The sequence below is a fragment of the Varanus komodoensis genome, unplaced genomic scaffold, assembly GCF_004798865.1.
Source record: "Varanus komodoensis strain SLA01 unplaced genomic scaffold, ASM479886v1 scaffold3, whole genome shotgun sequence".
Taxonomy (NCBI): domain Eukaryota; kingdom Metazoa; phylum Chordata; class Lepidosauria; order Squamata; family Varanidae; genus Varanus; species Varanus komodoensis.
In genome coordinates, this window is record NW_025335761.1 from 19,881,731 (window position 1) to 19,901,840 (window position 20,110).

General features: G+C 40.6%; 1 protein-coding gene across 8 annotated transcripts in view; it reads right to left on the reverse strand.

Moving 5' to 3' along the window:
* LOC123026305 (MAX gene-associated protein-like) overlaps positions 1–20,110 on the reverse strand; it is an 85,205-nt gene that overhangs the window by 23,369 nt on the left and 41,726 nt on the right. For 5 of the 8 annotated variants that reach the window (XM_044435764.1, XM_044435765.1, XM_044435769.1 and 2 more), the window contains 9 exons: positions 19,372–19,437; positions 18,381–18,625; positions 11,729–11,872; positions 11,073–11,127; positions 8,921–9,417; positions 7,425–7,722; positions 5,365–5,910; positions 3,957–4,235; positions 504–2,650 (listed from right to left, as the gene is read on the reverse strand). In XM_044435764.1, coding sequence (XP_044291699.1) covers positions 504–2,650; positions 3,957–4,235; positions 5,365–5,910; positions 7,425–7,722; positions 8,921–9,417; positions 11,073–11,127; positions 11,729–11,872; positions 18,381–18,625; positions 19,372–19,437 — 4,277 coding nt within the window. The remainder of the gene's footprint in view (positions 1–503; positions 2,651–3,956; positions 4,236–5,364; positions 5,911–7,424; positions 7,723–8,920; positions 9,418–11,072; positions 11,128–11,728; positions 11,873–18,380; positions 18,626–19,371; positions 19,438–20,110) is intronic. The other 3 variants (XM_044435770.1, XM_044435767.1, XM_044435768.1) reach the window with 2 other exon arrangements.

The window sequence follows — 20,110 nt, forward strand, 5'->3', positions numbered from 1 at the left end:
GGCTTCAGCAGGAGCACTAGCCACATCAGCTGAAGAGTTCCCAAAGCCCTCTGGATATCATCTGGGTCCAATGGGAATGGACCATTTTAACACCTACCTAACCCTGTTAGGAAAACATCACTGTCAGTCTGAGTCTTAGCAGCTAAGGATATGTTCATGACAAAGGGGTTAGATCAAAGTCCTCCATACTCAGACAGAACACCATCATGTCTGGCTAAAAAAAAACCAAACAAAAACAAAACCAACAACCCTCTAGTGTGTATTCCACTACATGTGTTGGGGCAAAGATATGTTGGGACAGTCCCATGGTTGTTGTGAACACCATAAAATTCTCTGCTACCCCAGAAATGATGCCCCCAGTCTCAATATCCAATTTCTGAAAGCCATGTTGACTAAGCAATTTGAGATTTTTTTCACTGCTGGGCATAACTTAATAGATCTATTATTCATCAAAATCATTTCACCATGAACAGTATTTGTAATTTAAAGACATGGATACCCACCAGTGTTTCAACATTCACTATATCTTCACTTTGATAGCCAGATACTTCATCTACAATCTCATCTGCAGAATCATATATTTTTTCATCTTTTTCTGTATCATCCATAGTAATATCAATAATGGGAAGAGAATCCTTTCTGCAATGTTTTTTTTGTGTATTCTGTTCTGCACATTCAGTCAATTTCTCCACATGATCATCATTATACATGCCAATTTTGTTGCTGAAAGCAACTGCCTGCCTGGATATTTTGCTCCAAGTTCTGCTGACATGAACAGGTTTGTCTTTAACAGGTTGAATCTCTTCCTGAATATCAGTAGCACTCTTTTTATGGCCAGAAGTGTTAGTATTCTCCAGGAAACCAGTATTTCTTGAACATTCTTGAACACTATCCAAATATTTGTCTCCTTGTCCTTTTGCACTGGTGATCTTAGGCTTTCCTCTCACTCCTTCTCTATTCTCTGTTGCCGCAGAGTCACTCATTTCCTTCATCTTTCTCCTTAGCAGTCCAGAATCTTGGTTTTCGCATATCCTCAGGGAACATGTAGTCTTTTTTTGAAGTTTTTCAGTAGAATTCATGTGCACTTGGTAATTACCCATTGATTTCCAGGACTCCTCAGTAATAATGCCCTCTTCTCTTTCTAACTGAGTCTCTTCAGCTTCTTTTGAATGAGCAGCTACACTTTGCATTTGGTCAGAGTGTGTTTGCTTTTCTTGTGAGTTTTTCAACTGTGTGACTTTCTGCTCTTGAGCACAAACTGTGGTTTTACTGCCCCTCTCAGGAATAGTCTCAGAACTATAAGGAATTTTATCTAGGGTATCTTCAGGATGTTTAACATGCAGTTTTCCCTTAACCATCACTTCGTTTTCCCCACATGTTTGTTTCTTACTGATGGAGGAGTGGTCCAAGCATACATCAGGCTCCAATGTGGGGGTATCAATTGATAATTGAGCTAAGGTATCATTCTCAGTATTCCTGTCACATGTAATCTCTTTAGAGCAGCAGTCTGGTTGGCTTGCTGGTGTTTTATTTTCTTCCAACTTGGGATCACACAATTCAACTTCTGATGCCATGACTTTTACTGTTTGTGAGCATGTTGTCTTTTCTTCTAGTGTAACTGCATTGACTTCATTTTTCTTACACATATTCCTAACATCAAGGGATGCTACATCTTTCTCAGTAGAACTTGAAACAGCCTTCTCCCCTGGAAAGTGAAGCAAGGCAAAACTGCCGGAATGAAGTGATACCAGATTATCTACATTATTTGATTGCCCACTGGAGCTGAATGTAATTTTAGGATTAGAACTTATTTGAGTAGCAATACTTTTTATTCCTGCAGGACAAATTCTTAGAGTCAATGTGCCAGTTTGGGAGACAGGAACAGGTGCTGGAGAGATGACAGGACCTGCTTGAGCAGCTGAAATAGGAAGTGCAGACACAGACCTAATTGTCTGCAGGGTCCAGCTTGTAGAAGGGGAAGTGTTAGGAGGTGTGGGCAAAGCAGAAGAGGCCATAGGTGACACCAAAGAACTATCAGCAGTACAGGGCATAGGCAAACTTGAAGGGATTTCACAGGTAGCAGGCACAGTTGTAACAGAAGAAGTAATAGGTAACACTAAAGGAACTTCAGCAGGAACTTCAGTGACAGGAGGCATAAGCACAGTGGGAGGCAACGCCAAAGAAGCATTTGTCTTCAACATTGGAGAAACTTCAGCAGCATGGGGCACAGCAGATGGGGGTGTGGGCAGGAAAGGCATGTTTGAAGTAGGGGACATGGACAAAACTGAAGGACCTTCAGCAGCATGGGGCATAGGCATAGCAGATGGGGGTGTGGACAATAAAGGCATGTTTGAAGTAGGGGACATGGACAAAACTGAAGGACCTTCAGCAGCAGGAGGTGTGGACACAATAGTAGCGGGGACAGACAACACGAAAGTGGCCTCAGTGGTAGGGGTTGTTGTGGTGCTTGAGGTCCCAGACAAGACGGAAGTAGCGTCTGTGGTCGGGGATGCAGACAAAGCAGGAGGAGTCATGGATAGAACTGAAGAAATTGTGGTAGTTGGAGTCACAGGTGAAACCACAGAAGACTGACATACAGATGTCTCAGGAGCCTTAGACGGTCCAGGCAACCGGATTCCTACAACAGATCCTGCAATAAAGGAAGCAGTTAAATTACTTCACTGATCAGTTTTTATCCACCTTATACTGAGCATGCTTTGTCAAACCTGTGACAGAGACACAGGGAAAGTAAAAGTATTCTTTTATAATGAACAGTACTAGATATGGGTTGCTTTCTTGTTTCTCAAAAATACTGATTGCACAGTCTGGGGGAACTTGATGCAGAAACCAAGGAATAAGTGAGATATTATGAAAAGTAAATAGAGTCTACTGGAAAAAAAGACAGATACATTATTGCTCAAACTAAATTCTTCTGGTAAGAAGAACTAATGAAAAGAAGAAACCGATGCTAGAAAACTACTGCCCAGCCTCTTGAATGTGTGCAATAGGATCTGAAAGTGTTCCAGCATGCGTGCACACACAGCGTATTAATTTCAATGAACACCGAAGTAAAAAATACCTTTAAAAATACCTTAAACCTCATTTGTGAAACGACGAGCAAATAAGTATATAAATAAGTCATATAAAAAGCCATAATTCCCATAATAAATATACATCTCAATATTTGACTTTGGTAAGCTTATAAGAAATTAAATTGTAGACTTTATGTATTGAGCACATCAAATAATTGTTAGTCCAGAATGCATTAAAAATAGAACCATTCTATATACATGATTTTCTTACTATGTCTCTCCTGGGTCCTCATTCCCAGTAATTTCTGTTTCTTACTAAAATAGTCAATGTAGGGTTTTATCCTATGCATGTTTAGACAGAAAAATGTCCTACAAGTCCCACTATTTGACAGCCAGCCACCATAGTAACTCCAACATTCTATTCTTGGTGAAAGAAACTAAAATTTCAGAACACCCTTCTGAAGAAGGCATCCCAGGCACCTACTGCAATATCTTTAAGGAAACAATCCTATGCAAATTTAGAATGTAAGTCCTATAATTCCCAGCATTCTCCGGATGTCCATGCTGGCTAGAGGATACTGGGAGTTCCACGGGTTCCCCCCACCGCCAAGCTAAACATGCAAAGGATTGTGCTTTAAAATGGTCGAGATCTAGCATTGAATTTTCCCAAGGTTTTTATAAACTATTTTGTTGTATCACATCCCATATTTATTTATTACTCAGACGTTATGTTGCATTTTTAATACTCCATTTGTGAACTACACCAGAAACATTTTATGTGAAGTATGGGCATATAAATTGAAAATTACTACAAATAGTAAATCTTAAATAGTAAATAGTAAAAAAGTACACCATTTAGAACATACTCCATTTCTTATAATATATACTTGCTCAGTCTTAGAAAATAACAAATTTATTATTTACCTGGATTACGGAACATTACAGATGGCAAACTGGGCTGAGGTCCTGCAGGCTGAAGCTGATGCAAAGGAACAAGTTGGATAATCTGTCCATTGGGATGTCGATAGAGGTTCACACCACCAGGATTCCTTAGAGGCTGCAATATCATTCTCTTCCCCTGAGCAAGTTGCATATTTTGTGGAGGTCGCAAAGTAGGAGAACCTTGATGTACTGGAATCAAAAGCAGTCGTGGTCCCATACGTTTCTCTGCTCCGGGAGGCAACCCTGGAGGACTTGTAGTGCCTGTAGTATCAGGAAAGAACACTCTTCCTAACCAAGCCTTATCTATACAGCAAGATTTACTGACCATTTTATAAAACAACAAATGGAAGAACACTTTATAACAGATCCAAAGCTCTTCTTGTTCTGACATTCAGTTTCCAACAATGGCTTCTGTAAAGCTTAAAAGTGTGGCCTAAAGGGAACAAGTATCTGCTTTTCCTAACCAGCAACTGTAGAGTCAATTGACATCCCAATTTTGAAAGTAAAAACACGGCTTAACAAAATACAAATTGATTTCAAATCAACTGCCAAGTTCAAAACATTCCCAGGTAATTGTGGAAGGTATCCCATTGACCTCTGCAGTCAATGGAACAGTTTTCATCAGTAGAATGCGGAGGAGGCGATTCTCTTTCCATTTATGTGTTTCCTTCAAAATCTATTCAGAGGCTGGATGTCCCTCTGAGGCAGATTTAGGAATCACAAGGGGATGGAAGAAAAGAAATTTTTACAGCACAAGTGATGTCTGCCTAAATGATATTGAATTTCATACTTTCTCTATACACAAAATAATTTATGCTAATATACTCAAGTAGGAACAATAACCCTGTGGCACTCTAGATGTTACTGGGCCCTAGCCCCATCAACCTTAGCCATAATGGCCAAAAACTGAGGATGATGGGAGATGGAACCCAACATCTGGATTAAAACCTTTTTTCTAAACCAGAGGCAAATATGAGAGAACAAAAAATTCCCAAACTCACCTTAGTTTTCAAAAAATCACTTTCAAGCTTATTTTGGCTCACTTCCCCCAACCCTACATTTAGATTAGGATGGTAACAGGGCAAAAGATTATAGCCCCTCTCCCCTCAAATCATGATCCCATCTGACCTATCTCCTTTTGCCTGCAATATATATGTTTGTTCTTTTTAAATGACCAGGACAGGGTAATGATATACGTCACTATTACAGAACAGTGTAAAGTCAATATCTAGTCTGGTCCTAAGCAAGAGTCTCCTACTGAGGCCCTGTGATTTTTTAAATGCCTGTTAACTACTCCTCTCATACACAATGAACTGGCTAGACTGACAGCACTTGGGACAGCTACAAATTAGCGATTGTGGCAAGAACTGGCCATCCATGGGGATCTTACCTGATTTCTGATGTGATAATGGACTTTTTGGAATTCCTGAGGCTCCAGAACCAACACAGCCGATTGATGAAGACAAGGTGGTTGCTGTGGCTGTAGATGCAGTTGTGCTTAAGAGAGTAGACTGAGATGTTGTAGCAATTGGAGTTGATGTGGCTCCTGCAGACTTAGCAAAAGCAGTGGTTGCAGCTGGTGTAACTATTCCAGTTGTTTTAGTTATTTTAACAGTAGCTGTGGTGGCAGTAGTGGTTGAGACTGTAGCGTTTTCTGCTTTTCCAGCAGCATTTGCTGTAGTGGTGCCAGAAGGGTTGCCAGATGTGCTACACTGCACAGGACGAGTTGTTACAGGAAGTGATGCCACAGTATTAGTAGCAGCTACAGTAGTAATAACTGTAGCTGTCCCAGAAGAGAGTGGTGTAGATTTGACATTAAAGTTCTGTGGACCTGTCAGAGGTTGGGGTGTTCTAACTCCAGGAACCTTTTGTTGTACAGTCCCAACTGCAGTCATAACCAACTGAGAGGTCATACCATCCAGTACTGGTTGAGCAACTGAAAAAAATCAGAGTCCAAAAATATTAATAGTTCTTGTTCAAGATCTCACTTTCCTATTTAATAGTTGTCTTAACTTCTAATGTTTATAGATGGCATGGACCCAAATAAATCTCTACATTAGTTGTCTATAATACAGAGGGACAAGCCAAAGGAACCAAGAAGCTAGATTCATGCCAACACAACAAGAGAAAAAACCAGACCATATATTTCTATCAATATGGATGGCATTTGCTTTCCGCATCTTCTGCCTGACTTTAGTGTGTTTGACTAGCAATACATTAGGGGAAGTAGGGAGTGGGAGAGGGGACATAAAGGATCGCTACAGGTCAGGGGAAGCATGACATTAGACACAACTGGATATTTATTATGTTTATTTCCCACCTTTTTCTGCAAGGAACCTAGGGCAGCTTACAGAACCCTCCTCTCCATTTTACCCTCACAAGAGCCCTGTAAGGTAAGTTGGGTTGGGAGGCAGCACAAGAAAAAATATAGAACTATTCCAAGTCCAAGCTCTGAAGTCCTGTCAGCTCAGAGCTGGGAGTCCAAATGCCAAGACCCCACCCTACTCTCTTCACAGCTAGTGTAGAAAGAATCATGTTGGCTTGCCTCCCGCTCCCCCGCCAAGGTTATAAATACAGGGAGGGAGGGAGGGTTGTGAGCTGGGCGTCCCTTCCCAGGGCCAGTGGAGACTGGCATGGTGGTGGGGAATGTGTAGTTGTAGGCCTCTTTGTTACAACAATTATGTTATCAGAGTGTGAGCACTAAGCTTGTTCCGGTTCAGCCAACTCCCCATCATCTCCCCAAGTTTTAATGGTAAGGAGTTGCATGTATGGCTGCTGACACAGAAAATGCCCTCTCGTATGTTGCTACAACCATACTTCAGAAGGCCTTGGTGAATACAAGTAGCCTGGCTCAGCAGATCTTCAGGAATGGACAGATTCACATGGGAAGAAATAGTCCAAGTAATTTGATCCCAAGCTGTATCATGCCATCTGACTGATAAATCGTGGTAAAGCCATCTTCCTAAATTGTAGTTTGAAGTTGCAGGGATGACAGGCACAATTGCGGTCGTGCTGGGGCGGGGGGGGGGGCGGGAACATGTCTGTGCTCATGCTTGGGGTTGGGGGCAGATGGCTGCGATCTTTGTTGTTGTCACTTTGCTTCACATTTTTCTGATTAAAAAAATAGTTACAGAACGGATTAACCTTATTTACATTGAACCTTATAGGGAAATTTATGAAATTTGGCTCATGACCATTCTGGGTCACGACCAGAGTCCTGGAACAGATTAACTTTGTGAGCCAAGGTACCACTGTATTTGACATGATTATTTTGGGTTAATCTATAACATAAAAGTAGAAGATTCCTTCTTGCAGCCATGCTGGAGGAAGAGGAGAACACATAGACTTGAGGCTTCTTAAGGCTCATTCTTGTGATGTTAAATTAAGGATTAGTGACACATCATTTCATTTCATATCACTTATAACACGGAATGGAAGGCTTTAACTTACCTGTCTGTCCGTGTGTTGAGACAAGAACATTTGGTGCAGTTACAGGAGATAGTAATGTACTTTCACTGGATAATGGGACTTTTGCATTTTCTGATGTAGACACTTCAGCTGACTGTGGCTCAGAAGCAGTCTGCTTAGCATTGGATGCAACCTTAGAGATCACGGTACTTATTGTTGTGAGGTCAAGCATTGCTGGCCGCAGCCTGCCTGTGAGATAAGCAGCTAGCCGACTAGCTGGATGTAAAGCCCCCATCTGTCCCAAAAGAAGTTTGGCTTGAGGATAATTTTTACCATTAGCCTGAAATAAAAGAATAAAATGCCAACACCTGCTTAGTTCTCCCTTTTCAACCATGTTCTTGTTTTAACTTATGTAATGGGCTTGCTGTAGCCTAGCAAAATGTTTTACTTTTTAACAGCTCATCCCCATGCCAAGATTTCCTTCAGTTTCTGAAGCTGTTTGCCAGGCAGCACAGATATCTGTTGTTTGATATGCATGTCATGGCTTGTCATTATGCATGGATTCAGCCACTATCTGAGCTTTTCTTATTGCAGTTTCCAAGCATTGTAGGATTGAAGCCTCCTGATTCGACCTGTCAACGTTCTTTCTACCAATCTGGTCATTTTAGAGAAGTTTTTTTAAGTCAAATGTGACTGTACTGGCCTTTCTTAGTCATTTTCCACTTAAATATATATGAAATCCGATAGCACAGTGGTAATTATTTCCAACTGGTCCAGCAGCACTTACATTTCATTCTAAGCAACACTACTTTGGATTAAATCAAGAACCACCTTCTCTCTGCTAGGTTCAATAACCACCTGTTCCAGGCAACAGGGAAAAGGAATGGAATGCTCCCTATCTAAGTGGACAATGTGTACCCTAGGAGGAAGCAGCAAAGGAGATCTCCTACTCTGCTTTCCATATTGGAAGAAATATCTTTATCATCATTTTTGTTTCTTTGTTTGAACAGCTGGGGTGTCACAAACAGGATACATGCTGGGGTCTACCAGCATACAGTGACTTAAAACCAATACACTCTAAACAGAAGAAGCTGCTGCACTAGTGGAATGCTGCTGTCGTTTCTCATTGTATAAAGGACTAGCAAACCACTTTGTAAATCTATGATCGGAAAACAGTTGCATAATTTGATTGCACACACTGAACTTTACTTGTATTCTCTCCTTGGACATAGTTCAGATCTTGATTCTTCCTGTGAAATGGAATTTGCACTAGGGCAATGACACTGATGAATTCAAACCTATGAAGGCAGGAGGCTGACTGAGGACTGAAGAGAAGATAAGGCAAAGAAGCTGCCTTCAGTCCAAAGGATGGGCTCTATCCCCAATTCTACCTATCCTCTTTCACTCAAGAGAGTAAGATGTATGAAAAAACACTACTGTGCTAATATATGCACATCAGGGAAAAATGTCTGCATATGTATATGCACATGTATGTATGCTCACAGGGATAGAAGTATAGCAAAGGTAAATAAACCTACCTGAATCAAGGACGAAGGATTCAAACCAGATTTGCATGTGTAGGCAATAAGCTTTCCTGCAGGAGAAAGCCCAGCATAAAAAGGTAAACCTTTCTTCCTTTGTTCCCGTAACATTCCAGGTGTCAAGAATGTGATTGTTTCTGTCCTTTTGCATGGTGACAATTGATTATTGGGAGCTTCTGAACCAGAGATGTGGGCCTTTTCACTCTTGTTTTGGCAGGATGTGATTTTCACTCGGGAAGAATAGATAGGAGTGTTCTTCTCATCCCAAGTTTTGCTTTGAGATTTTAGATCAATAACAAAATTCCCTACTTTGAGGGACTTAGGGATCTTATTCTTGATGTACTGTGATAAGATGTTCAAGATCTCATTACGATCTTCTTCCCAGTTGCAATCAGAAATAATCTCAATCAGTTTGGTTCTTCCTTCTGGAGTAGTGTGATGTATGTATGAAGTGGATGGATCCTCAGCACTACAGGAAAACCACCAATTTTTCTCTGGGAAAGAATGGAAATAGGTTTCTGCAATGTTACAGTTTTATGTCCATTGATATCAAACTGTTTTATTATTTGTATCCCCATCTTCTATCATCATCATCATCAGTCAATTAGACTAAAGAGTTGGAACAAGAATTCCCACTTATAAGACAGTGAAGAAAAAGACCTTGATAGAAAAAACTGAACATTTCAATATCTCCATACACATTTGAGCAGTGGGAAGAGAAAAATGTTTACTTTCTGTAAATTAGGTTCCTGTTGAATTTAAAGCTTTTAGTATGTTGCACTTTAATATGTTTAGTGTCTTTTTGACTGTCTGCTTATCTTTTGTGACTAGCCATTTCTCTCAGTGTAGCCATTTGTGCTGGCATCCAAGACAGTTTTCCAAATGTTAAACGTGCCCCAAAAGGTTGCCTCCCAGATTACACCATCCTTATGCTAATTGACACTTTAAAAATCCTACAGATCAGTAATGCAGAGCTTCCCTTTCAGAAGGCATATTGCTTCCTTTATAGCAAGAGTTGTTCTTTTATATTAAGGGTAGGCAATATTTTCAAGACCAAAGACATTCGGTGATTTGACACTTCTAGAACATCATGACCATTGCAGCCATTTTACTGTAGTGTTGTGCAGTTTCTCAAATGGCCAAATGTGTCAATGAGCCCAGAAAGTTACCTACCCCTGCTTTAACCCAGTATAATTCCTGATTAAGTATGAAAAATTGGTTTATGAAAGGGGGCTAATTTGCATGCACTGGATGATATCGGGGCCCACCCCCTGGAGGAATCCCAAAGGATTCTGTGAGATGATCTGAGGTGCCCTATGGGAACCTCAGATGCCATTCACAAGCTGGGGGCTCTGCTGTCCTGTTGTAGATAAACTAGGAACTCTGCTTTGCTACACATCTAACAGTATACACAATTAACAGTGAACCACAGTAAGACCAGTATTTTTACTGTTACCTCTGTTGCAATATGAAGGGGGTGAAATAACAGAGAACTCAGTGCCAGAGCCAGCTTCCAACTATTTAACCACTGGTAAAAAAAATTATGAGTGTTTCCATCTGCCTTTTTTTGTTGTGACCTATTCATACTGTTTTAACAGACACAAGCCAAGTGACTAAGCTTGTCTTTCACTAATTTTAGCCCCATTTCTGAATTTACTCCACAGCAGCATCAACCATGTGACCCAAAAGGCATCCTAGGAACAACAACTGAGCTGGAAAGTGCAGGAAATAAAGTGTGCATACGGAAGTCCAATACTAGTTGAATATAAGTAGCCCAGTGCAGTGTACAAATGATGTTCTGACACTTTTTCCCAGGTATCAAACTTTTCATTTGCTGCTGCAGGTTTTATTCTCACACTGTTTTAACTGTTTATGTCTCTTATTTTTATACTTTACACTTTTAACTTTAATTTGTGAAGTCCTGATAATTTCTTGCTGATAGGCAATGCAGAAATGCTGTAAATCAAAATAAAATATTTGAGAAGCACTACTGGCTGCAATGCCAACTTCAGGTGACAAAGGAGGCTTCATATTTTTCATGGTCACTTTTTGCCTTACACATTCCCCAAGTTACAGAACTATCTCCCACCTCAGGGGACCCAGGAAACAATTTGAGAAATTAGGGATAAGCTCAAGATATTGGTTTTACCTCCAGGTTCTTTATCCTCTTCTATATTAAGGGACTGCAGCTGAGGATCATGCTCCTGAGAAGATTACAAGAGAAGTAGAAAATAAAAAGAGATAACCAAACTTGACTCCAAAAATAAAATTCTATTTCACATATTTGAAAACAGAGTAAAAACCCCAAAAGCTATAGAGTAAGAAATAGTAGTATTTCCTATCTTATAATGACTCAAACATGACCTAGTAGCAGGAATAGGAAAGAGAAGACATACCTGTATTTTACTAGGACCATGGTGTATACTGTTGTTGCCTGACATGGTCCCAATAACCTCTCCCCACCCACCTCTGCTACAGTAGATGCTAACAGTCACAGCAAGGAATCTTCCATTGCCACCAATGGGAGTCCCCCACCCCAAAGTTCTTAGCAGCCATGGAGGGAGAGGCATTTGTGTCAGGACCACAGCCAGGTAGAAAGTTAAAATTCCTCCCCATATATTGTGATGCCAATGATAATCCTCACTTTTTTTTTCAATACAGCTTAGAAACAACTGAGTTTAGCATAACGTCTAGCATGGACCTTCAATTTAGTCTGACATTTGTTCAATGCCAACATTTTACAGCTTAGGTTATTTTTACTGTGTAGGTGCATTAATAAAGGAAACTGTGGAAATAAAAACATACCTTTTCAACAGGTTTTTCAGAATTCCGAGGACATTTTTGCTGCTGTCTTTTCTCCTTTGTCTTGCGTTCATGTATTCTAACACGAGCACAAGTCATCATACTTTCAAAATACAAATAGACAGGATCCTTATCCTCTTCTCGAATCTATAAACCAAAATAAAAATGCTTCAAGTTAAATAAAAGCGATTTTTATTATCCTTTTTCTCCACTCTTATGAAATGCTTAGACAAAATTCCAAAGGAATCACATACTTAGAAAGATAAAGATTAAATTGCTTCTGAGAAACTTTGCTTCTATGCAAGGAAATCAAATTTTAGGACAAATACTTCAGTGTGGGCTGCCCAATGTGTAACAGCACCCATAAGGCTTTCTAGCCCCTTCTGCTTTTGTTCTGACAAGAAATTCAGATTCATAGATGTAAAGGTCACCTGCTTCTACATCACCATTTTACCGCAAATAATATGAGAGAGAGAGAGAGAGAGAGAGAGAGAGAGAGAGAGAGAGAGAGAGAGAGAGAGAGAGAGAGAGAGAGAGAGAGAGAGAGAGAGAGAGAGAGAGAGATTGTTTGTTTGTTTGTTTGTTTGTTTGTTTGTTTGTTTGTGGAACTTCTATGCTGCCCCATTCGCCTTGGGGCGGCTCACAACCATAAATAAATAGAATCCTATAAAACAATGTAAATTAAGTCGCCCTGGCCAAAGAATAAAATAAATAAATAATATTAACAATTAAAATAACATTTGAATAAAAAGGTCTTCGCCTGGTGCCAAAAAACAAATAACAACGGCGCAAGGCGGACCTTTCTGGGGAGCACCTTCCATAGATTGGGCGCCACTGCAGAGAAAGCCCTCCTCCGAGTACTTACCCTCCTAATTTCCTTCATGGAGGGTTCCCGGAGAAGGGCATCTCCTGCTGATCTCCTGCTGATTGATCACATCCCCTTCACCACAAAGCCAGCTATGCACAGGTTATCTATCCTTGGTTCAGTGTATTCTAACACTTCAGGTTTTCATTGATCCAATTAAATAACTTCCTTTAGTGTACTGGTCAATTTTATTTCACTGTTGATCTTGTCTATTTCTCAGTAAAATATATTTGTCACATACATTTCTCAAATAAGACATAGTAGGCTTATGCAAAATTATCCTGGTAGTACTACGTGTTTCATTTATCCATGTTACCATATTCACTGTTATCAAGGTGTACAATGTAGAAGATGTATGGATTTCTAATACTATCTTCTAGAAATCCAAGGATTCCTTAATTTTAAAAAGTATGAGGAAAATAGACCCTTATTCCTCAAATCGTATTTTTAAAATGCTGCAAATCATTTTTCATCTTTTAAAGTCTAATCAACTTCTTAATCACACCAAGAACATCTCTCATGCCAGATGTCATACTGAAAAAGTTCTACTGTGGCGCTGTCATTCTATATGTAATGTTATCACTTAATATGGTAGATTAATTCAATTATATCCCCTGCTATACCAGTATATGATGTAGGAACACAGCAATAAAGAACAGAAGATCTACAAGAAACCAGAGAAGTTTACTGTATGAAATGACAGGTAAGGTTTGTTAAAGACAAATGGATGATTTGGCTGAGAAAATTCTCCTCATGCACTTGAAACCAAAGTCTCTCAAACTTCCACATATGATGCAGCATTTCACCAGTCACATATCTCCTGATTGTGAATGGCACAATTTCTAGCAAGATGTCAGAGCTCTATGTAACTGCTTTCCACCATGAGCAAGCAACTGGAATGAGCAGTTGTCTGCTAAGCAGAAACATTACTCAGCCCAGAAAATTTGACAATCAGAAATTGACCAGAATCACACAACATGCCATTTAACCTGTGATCACAGAATTATAGAATAGTAGAGTTGGAAGGGGCCAGAAGGCCATGAAGTCCAACCCCCTGCTATTGCAGGACACTAACCTATACCATTCCATTCAGATGACTATCCACATGCTTTCTGAATGTCTTTAGTGAGGGAAGGCCAACCAGGTAATATGTTCCATTGTTGTATTGATCTGACAGTCAGAAAATTCTTCCAGATACCTTGCTTAAATCTGGTTTCTTTTAACTTAAGCCTGTTATTCTGTGTTCTGCACTCTGGAATGAATGAGAAGAGATCTTGTAGAGTGTTATCATATCACTCCTCAGCCTTCTCTTCTTCAGGCTGAACATGCTGAATTCTCTCAATATTTTCTCAAAGGGATTTGCCTCCAGTCCCTGAGAAGCATCCTTCCTGCTCTCCTCTGTACACTTTCTAACTTTTCTGTATCTTTTTAAAACTTAGGTGCCCATAACTGAATACAGTGCTCCAGATATGGTCTGACTAGTGCTGAGTATAGGGAAACTACTTCAGGTGTTTTGGAAGTGATACTTCTGTTAATGCAAGAAACCAAGAGGTAATGTCTGCTGGCACAAAGTTGAATATGCAGCTCCTGCTTACAGATGATCATGTTGTGCAAACTCAATGAGTATGAGGGTTAAGCAACCATCAAATAGCCATTAAAACGGAGCACTGGTTATGCTTGCACTACAGCCTCAACATGGGATTCACACACAACACTAGGCCACTCTGTGAGCAAGCTTTGCAATCCATAGTATGCTGAACAGTAAAGCTTGCTGTGGCTTATTCTGTCCCTTCTTCCCTCTCAATCCTTCAGCCAAGATTGACATGTATCTCAGATGCCTCTATGACAGAATTTACATCCTGAAATTCTTTGTTCTTCTGCTGCAACATTTTTACTATTGGTCCACAGTGTGTCCAGAATGCATTTAGCCTTTACAGGCTTCTGACAGAAAGTCTTCCCCATCTTTTCCTTCCTATGCCTGCTGAGACCTGCTATTTCTATAAAAGGGAGACAAGACTTCCCCATGCAGAAGGCATTCTGACTTTTTCTCAGGTAAGGGCCTACCCAGACTGCAAATGTCTTACTAGACTGACAAGCTGAAGTCACCCTAAGAATTAGAAAACTGTTTTTCAGGACAATACACAAGTCAACAGTGGTTAGTGGTTCAAAACAGTTTGCAGTCAAAGCCTGCAGGAAGAGAACAACTCCATACTGTTATTGGAATCAAATGTGGGAACAATATTCTGCATTTTTCTCACATTCTCAGAGTCCCAGCCCACCAGAGAGGCATTACTACCCTTGACAGAACTTAAGGCAAAAGGATGTGCCATCATGAAGACTACAGACATTCATTCACCAAATGACAGAAGGGATTCCAAGACCATGAAGAGCCAAGCAGCTACACTGGGCATTCCAAAGCAGGTTGACATTCTGAATAAACCATTTCTGTAGTACTGACATACATAGATAGGTGAAACAGCTACGGCTTTAACAACTGCCATTAATTCTAGTCACTGTATTACTGGAATTAATCACTGTATTACTGCAGCAGTTCAAGTCCCTGAAAGAAAGACTGCTCGGACAGGTCAGACCAATGTTGATGCCCAAATCTTCTGGAACTGAATCCAAGACTGCTGTAATATATCAGATGGATTATGCCTCTTGCAAGTGGGCCTTCTCAGTATTAAAGCAAAGGCTAAGGCAAGAGATTGTTAGCCAAGGCCCATACGTTTGGTGGTGTTTTTAGCTTTCTGGACTGTAGCCAATATCTCATCTATTTCTGCATTTAATAGACCCTCAATGCTGAACAGGCCCTTAGTTTGGAAGCAGGCCTCCTGGGAGAATCCTGTGAATCTAAGTCATGCATGTCTTTGAACAGTGATGGAATTCATAACCTCTTTCAAACTCAATCAGGGAAGCATTACTATGTTGGAGGGAGAAATGGAAAGCTTTATCCTGAATAACTTGTACCAACTCACATTTCTCCTATGGCAAGCACTCAAAGTCCCTATGTTTTCCCAGAAATAATACTGGTATGTTGCCCAAGCACCTTGATAGTTGACACACAGAACCCAAGCACTAGTGAAATGTATATGGCACCCTAACATATCTAGGCATCTACTGTTCTTGTCTAGCAGAGAACAGTACACTATTTGTTAGGACAATGAAACTCAGGAGGCATCTTTTTTCATGCTAAAATTGTTTATTTGAATTTAATCATTTTTCATTACTTCAAGCCACCTTGGTAGGAATCGTATCCAGGAAGGCAGCATATAAATAATTTTAATAAACAATTCCTTATTCTTAACTGAACAGATCAGAGGAAGCTGCCCCAGCCAGTCTGGGATACAAGCAGCCAAGCTCCCAGGTAGTGCAAACAGGAGTTTTGCAGGGGAGGTCCCTAACATTTTTCCCTTCTTTTTTCCCCTTAGTTGTCTCCCACACTTTGTTTTTTCCCTCGTAACACACTCACATTGATTGGTAGGACTGCGCTGTTAACCTTCAGGGAAGACAAAAGAAAGCACCCGTTGTTACAAAGCCCCAGCAAGCCAAAAGCAAAAAGGTGGCAGAAAGAATGAACCAAAAAGACTCTGCAGTGATGATGACCTGCAATAACTGTGCAATGTTTGTTTTCTTGCCTGAGGGCAACATGACCTACACATGCAACAAGTGCAAGCTAGAAGCCCTGTTACAACAAAAGGTGAGAGCGCAACAACAGTGAGTGTCCATATTCATGGTAAAAAAAGATGGAGAGTTTTAAGACAGAGCAGTGAAACTAGAATAGCTAAGATTAGTGCAGAAGCTAGACGTGCAACAGCAAGCTGAGGCAGAAGAGAAGAATCCTGTGGGGAGGGAAAATGATGAAGAAACTCCCTAGAAAAGGGGGGCAGGTACAGAAAAACTAGAAGAGACTCTGCACCAGTGGAAGCAGTGGAGCTATGGAACCGCTTTCAGTTACCTGAGGTGGTGTGCAATGGAAGAACTGCAAGCCATCCCATGCAACACTGAACAAGAGGCTAAAGGGCAACCAAGTAGTAGCATTCATATCAAGGCTTACAAAACCAAGAAAAGGGTGTTAAATTCTGAGGGACTCCCTGTCACATGGGATGGAAAAACATGTACATCAGGAAGACCCATGAACTTCCATTTCAGTTCACGGAAGAGGAATAATAGGGAAAGAAAAATAATCCAAGTAAATGCCTGGCTATGAAGGTGGTACAGATGTGGGAGATTTGGATTCTGGGAACATGGATTACACCTCTTGGAAAATGAACTGCTGGCAAGGGATGCGTTGCACCTCACAAGGACTGGAGAAGATGTGTTTGGCCACAGCATGAAGAAATTTACAAGGAGGGCTTTAAACTGAATCCTACAGGGCTGGGGGAAAAGTACACCTGGACATAAGAACTGACAAAGGCCTACGCAGTACAACAGAGAAAGCAGTTCTAACTGTGCCCAGTAATAGTCTTCCAAAAATATAGGAAGAAAGCTAGAGCATAAAACATGTGGTCTTCAATGAATCTATATTAATGCTTAGGAGTATGGGTTAGGGTTAGGGTCAATTCTGCCAAACTTATCTGATTTCATTTTTTGAGTAACCTTCCTGATGGACTGTGGGGATTCTATAGATATAATCTATCTTGATTTCAGCAAAGCTTTTGACAATGTGCCCCACGATATCTGTAACAGCAATCTAGCTAAAAGTGGGCTAGCTGGAACAACTAACAGGTGGATCCACTGTTGGCTACAGAATCAGTCTCATCAATGGCACCTTCCCAGATTGGGAAAAGGTAGCAAGTGGGGTCCTGCAGGGTTCAGTCCTGGGACTAACATTTTTTTTAATGATTTGGATGAGGAAGTACAGGGAATAATTATCAGATGACAAAAAACTGGGTAGCTAATGGGACAGCTAATGCCCTGGAAAACAGAAAGAAGATTCAAGGTGATCCTGATAGGTTGGAGCATTGGGCTGAAAACAGTAGAATGAAATTCAATGAGGACACAGTCCAATTTCTGCACCTAGGAAAAAGAAATCAACTGCATCATTAAAAGAAGGGGAATATTTGGCTGAAAAATACTGCAAGTGAGAAGGATCTTGGAATTGTTGTGGATCAAAAGCTGAATACAAGTCAACAATGTGATGTGGCTGCAAAAAAGGGCAAATGGTATTTTAGGCTGCATTAATAGAAGTATTACTTCAAAATCATGTGAAGGACTAGTTCTCCTAGTAGGAGAGCAATAAGAATGATCCAGGGACCGGAAACAAAGCTCTCTGATAAGAGATTGAAAGAATAAGGCATGTTCATCTCCAAAGAGACTGAGAGGAGATATGAGAGCACTCTGCAAGTACTTGAAAGGCTGTCACAAAGAAAGAGGACAAGACCTCTTCCTGCTAATCCCAGAGTGCAGGAAGTGGAATAATGGGCTCAAGTTAAAGGAAGCCAGGTTACGGATGAACATCAGGAAGAACTTCCTGACTGTTAGAGAAGTATGACAATGGAAGGTTGTGGGTTCTCCCACACTGGAGGCACTCAAGATGCAACTGGACAGTCATCTAAGAGGGATGTTTTAACTGGAGTCCTGCACTGAGCAGGGGCTTGGACCTGACAGCACTCTAGAGCTTTCCAATTCTACTATTCTATGTTTCTATATATCTGCAGGAGGCACATCTATTCCACCTTAAAATTAAAACCCCCAACCATATGCTTAATTTCCTTTTAGTCTGGTTGCTTTTTCTAAGAGGTACAATAACCTTGGTTTAACCTTAAAATTTCAATTTGGTTTGCTTACCAATGGATTGGGTCTAGGCGTATAGACTCGTGATGACTTTACTCCACTGGCTATAGGCTTCATTTCACTGACTGCAGGTATGTTATCAGATGGTAAGCCTTCAGGCAGAGGTGGCATCAGAGGCTTTGTTGGTTCAACAGCTGATGGTGTTGGGATATAAACCGGTTCTGGGTCCATCTCACCATCTACTTTTACCCACAATGGAAAATTCTTAACAGGCTTATCTGGCTCTGTATCACAGATAGCTAGAAAAAAATGTAAGATTTTATTTTATTTTATTGTGAAGAATTCCTTGTCTAATACTGATTACAAAAGTATCCATTTAGGCATTGTATAAATATAAATAAGGTTGTTTCACTAGAAGAATAATTGCTTATTTATAAAATTTAAGGAGATTGTATCTTCTCTGTCTTAAGTTTGAAGAAAGCTGCTATTCTTATGCAGTAAAAGGAAGAATATTGTACAAAAGGAATTTTCATGATGAAGACTAAGTATAGAAGAAAGGAGATTATAAACTAGGAATGTTTTTTTACAAAACAGATATATTAAAGTTGCATATACAAATATATATGTTGTTCCTCATCTTCAAAGGCTGATACTACTCTAGTGGATTATTAGTTTAATAAAAGCAGTTAATATCTAAACACACAGCTAAACATAATCAATTACATACTGCCTTTATAGAGCTAGAGGAACATTTCATACAGCACATAATATGCACATAATATTATGAGAGAATATTCTTGTATGACTTACATACACATAGAAGAAAAGAATGGCTAGGATGAGGACTGGGAAGCACACAAACTTAATATTCCTCATAATTACTTATTGCTCAACTATATATACTTCTCACATTAGCACAGAAATCAAGTTAATAATAATATTCATAACAACCCCCATAAACATCTCTACACAGCAAGAAGGGAAACCCAATAAAACAAAGAACCAGACCAATCAACTGTCCTGAAGAAATAAAAAACAAACAAACCTGCACTTTGAAAACAATTCCTTTCTCCTTGGCAAGCAGCAAGCAACAAATCACTCCAGGGGAAGTCTGGAGAAAGGGGAAATCACTCCAGGTTAAGAAAGGCAGGTTGCTTACCTGTAAATGTCATTCTTTGAGTGGTCATCCATGCATTCACACCAAAATGTGCTTTGCCACGGAGTGCAAGGCTCAACAGGAGAAAACTTCCAAAGCTCGGCGTCATGGAGTGGGTGGGAGCCTGCCTCCCCGCCCACCGCACAAGTAGCATAAGGGGAAGGGCTCCCACCCAGTCCCTCAGCTGTCTGAAGACCGCGCTGTCCCAGGCGTGCGAGGGATCCAAGAAATCTGTGGAGGATATAGCGGAAAAACCACGCCCTGCCCCAGCCCATGTGGGGCAGAAAAGGCTGATGACAGCCAGTGGGGTGGAGGGTGGGTTGTGTGAATGCACGGATGACCACTCGAAGAACAACAGTTACAGGTAAGTAACCTGCCTTTCTTCTTCATGGTCTCTGTGCAATCACACCAAAATGGGCAACTAGCAAGCCTACCGTCCAGGAGGAGGGCTATTGTCACTGAAGAATTCCAGAGAGAATGGTCCTTCCAAAGGTGTAGTCACATTTGGTGCGGGCATCTAGCTGATAATGGCGGACGTAAGGTCCAGGGCGTGGCCCATGTCATGGCCTTGCGGATCTCTTGGAGTGAGACACAAGCTAGCAGTGCAGTGGAAGTGGCTTGTGTGCAT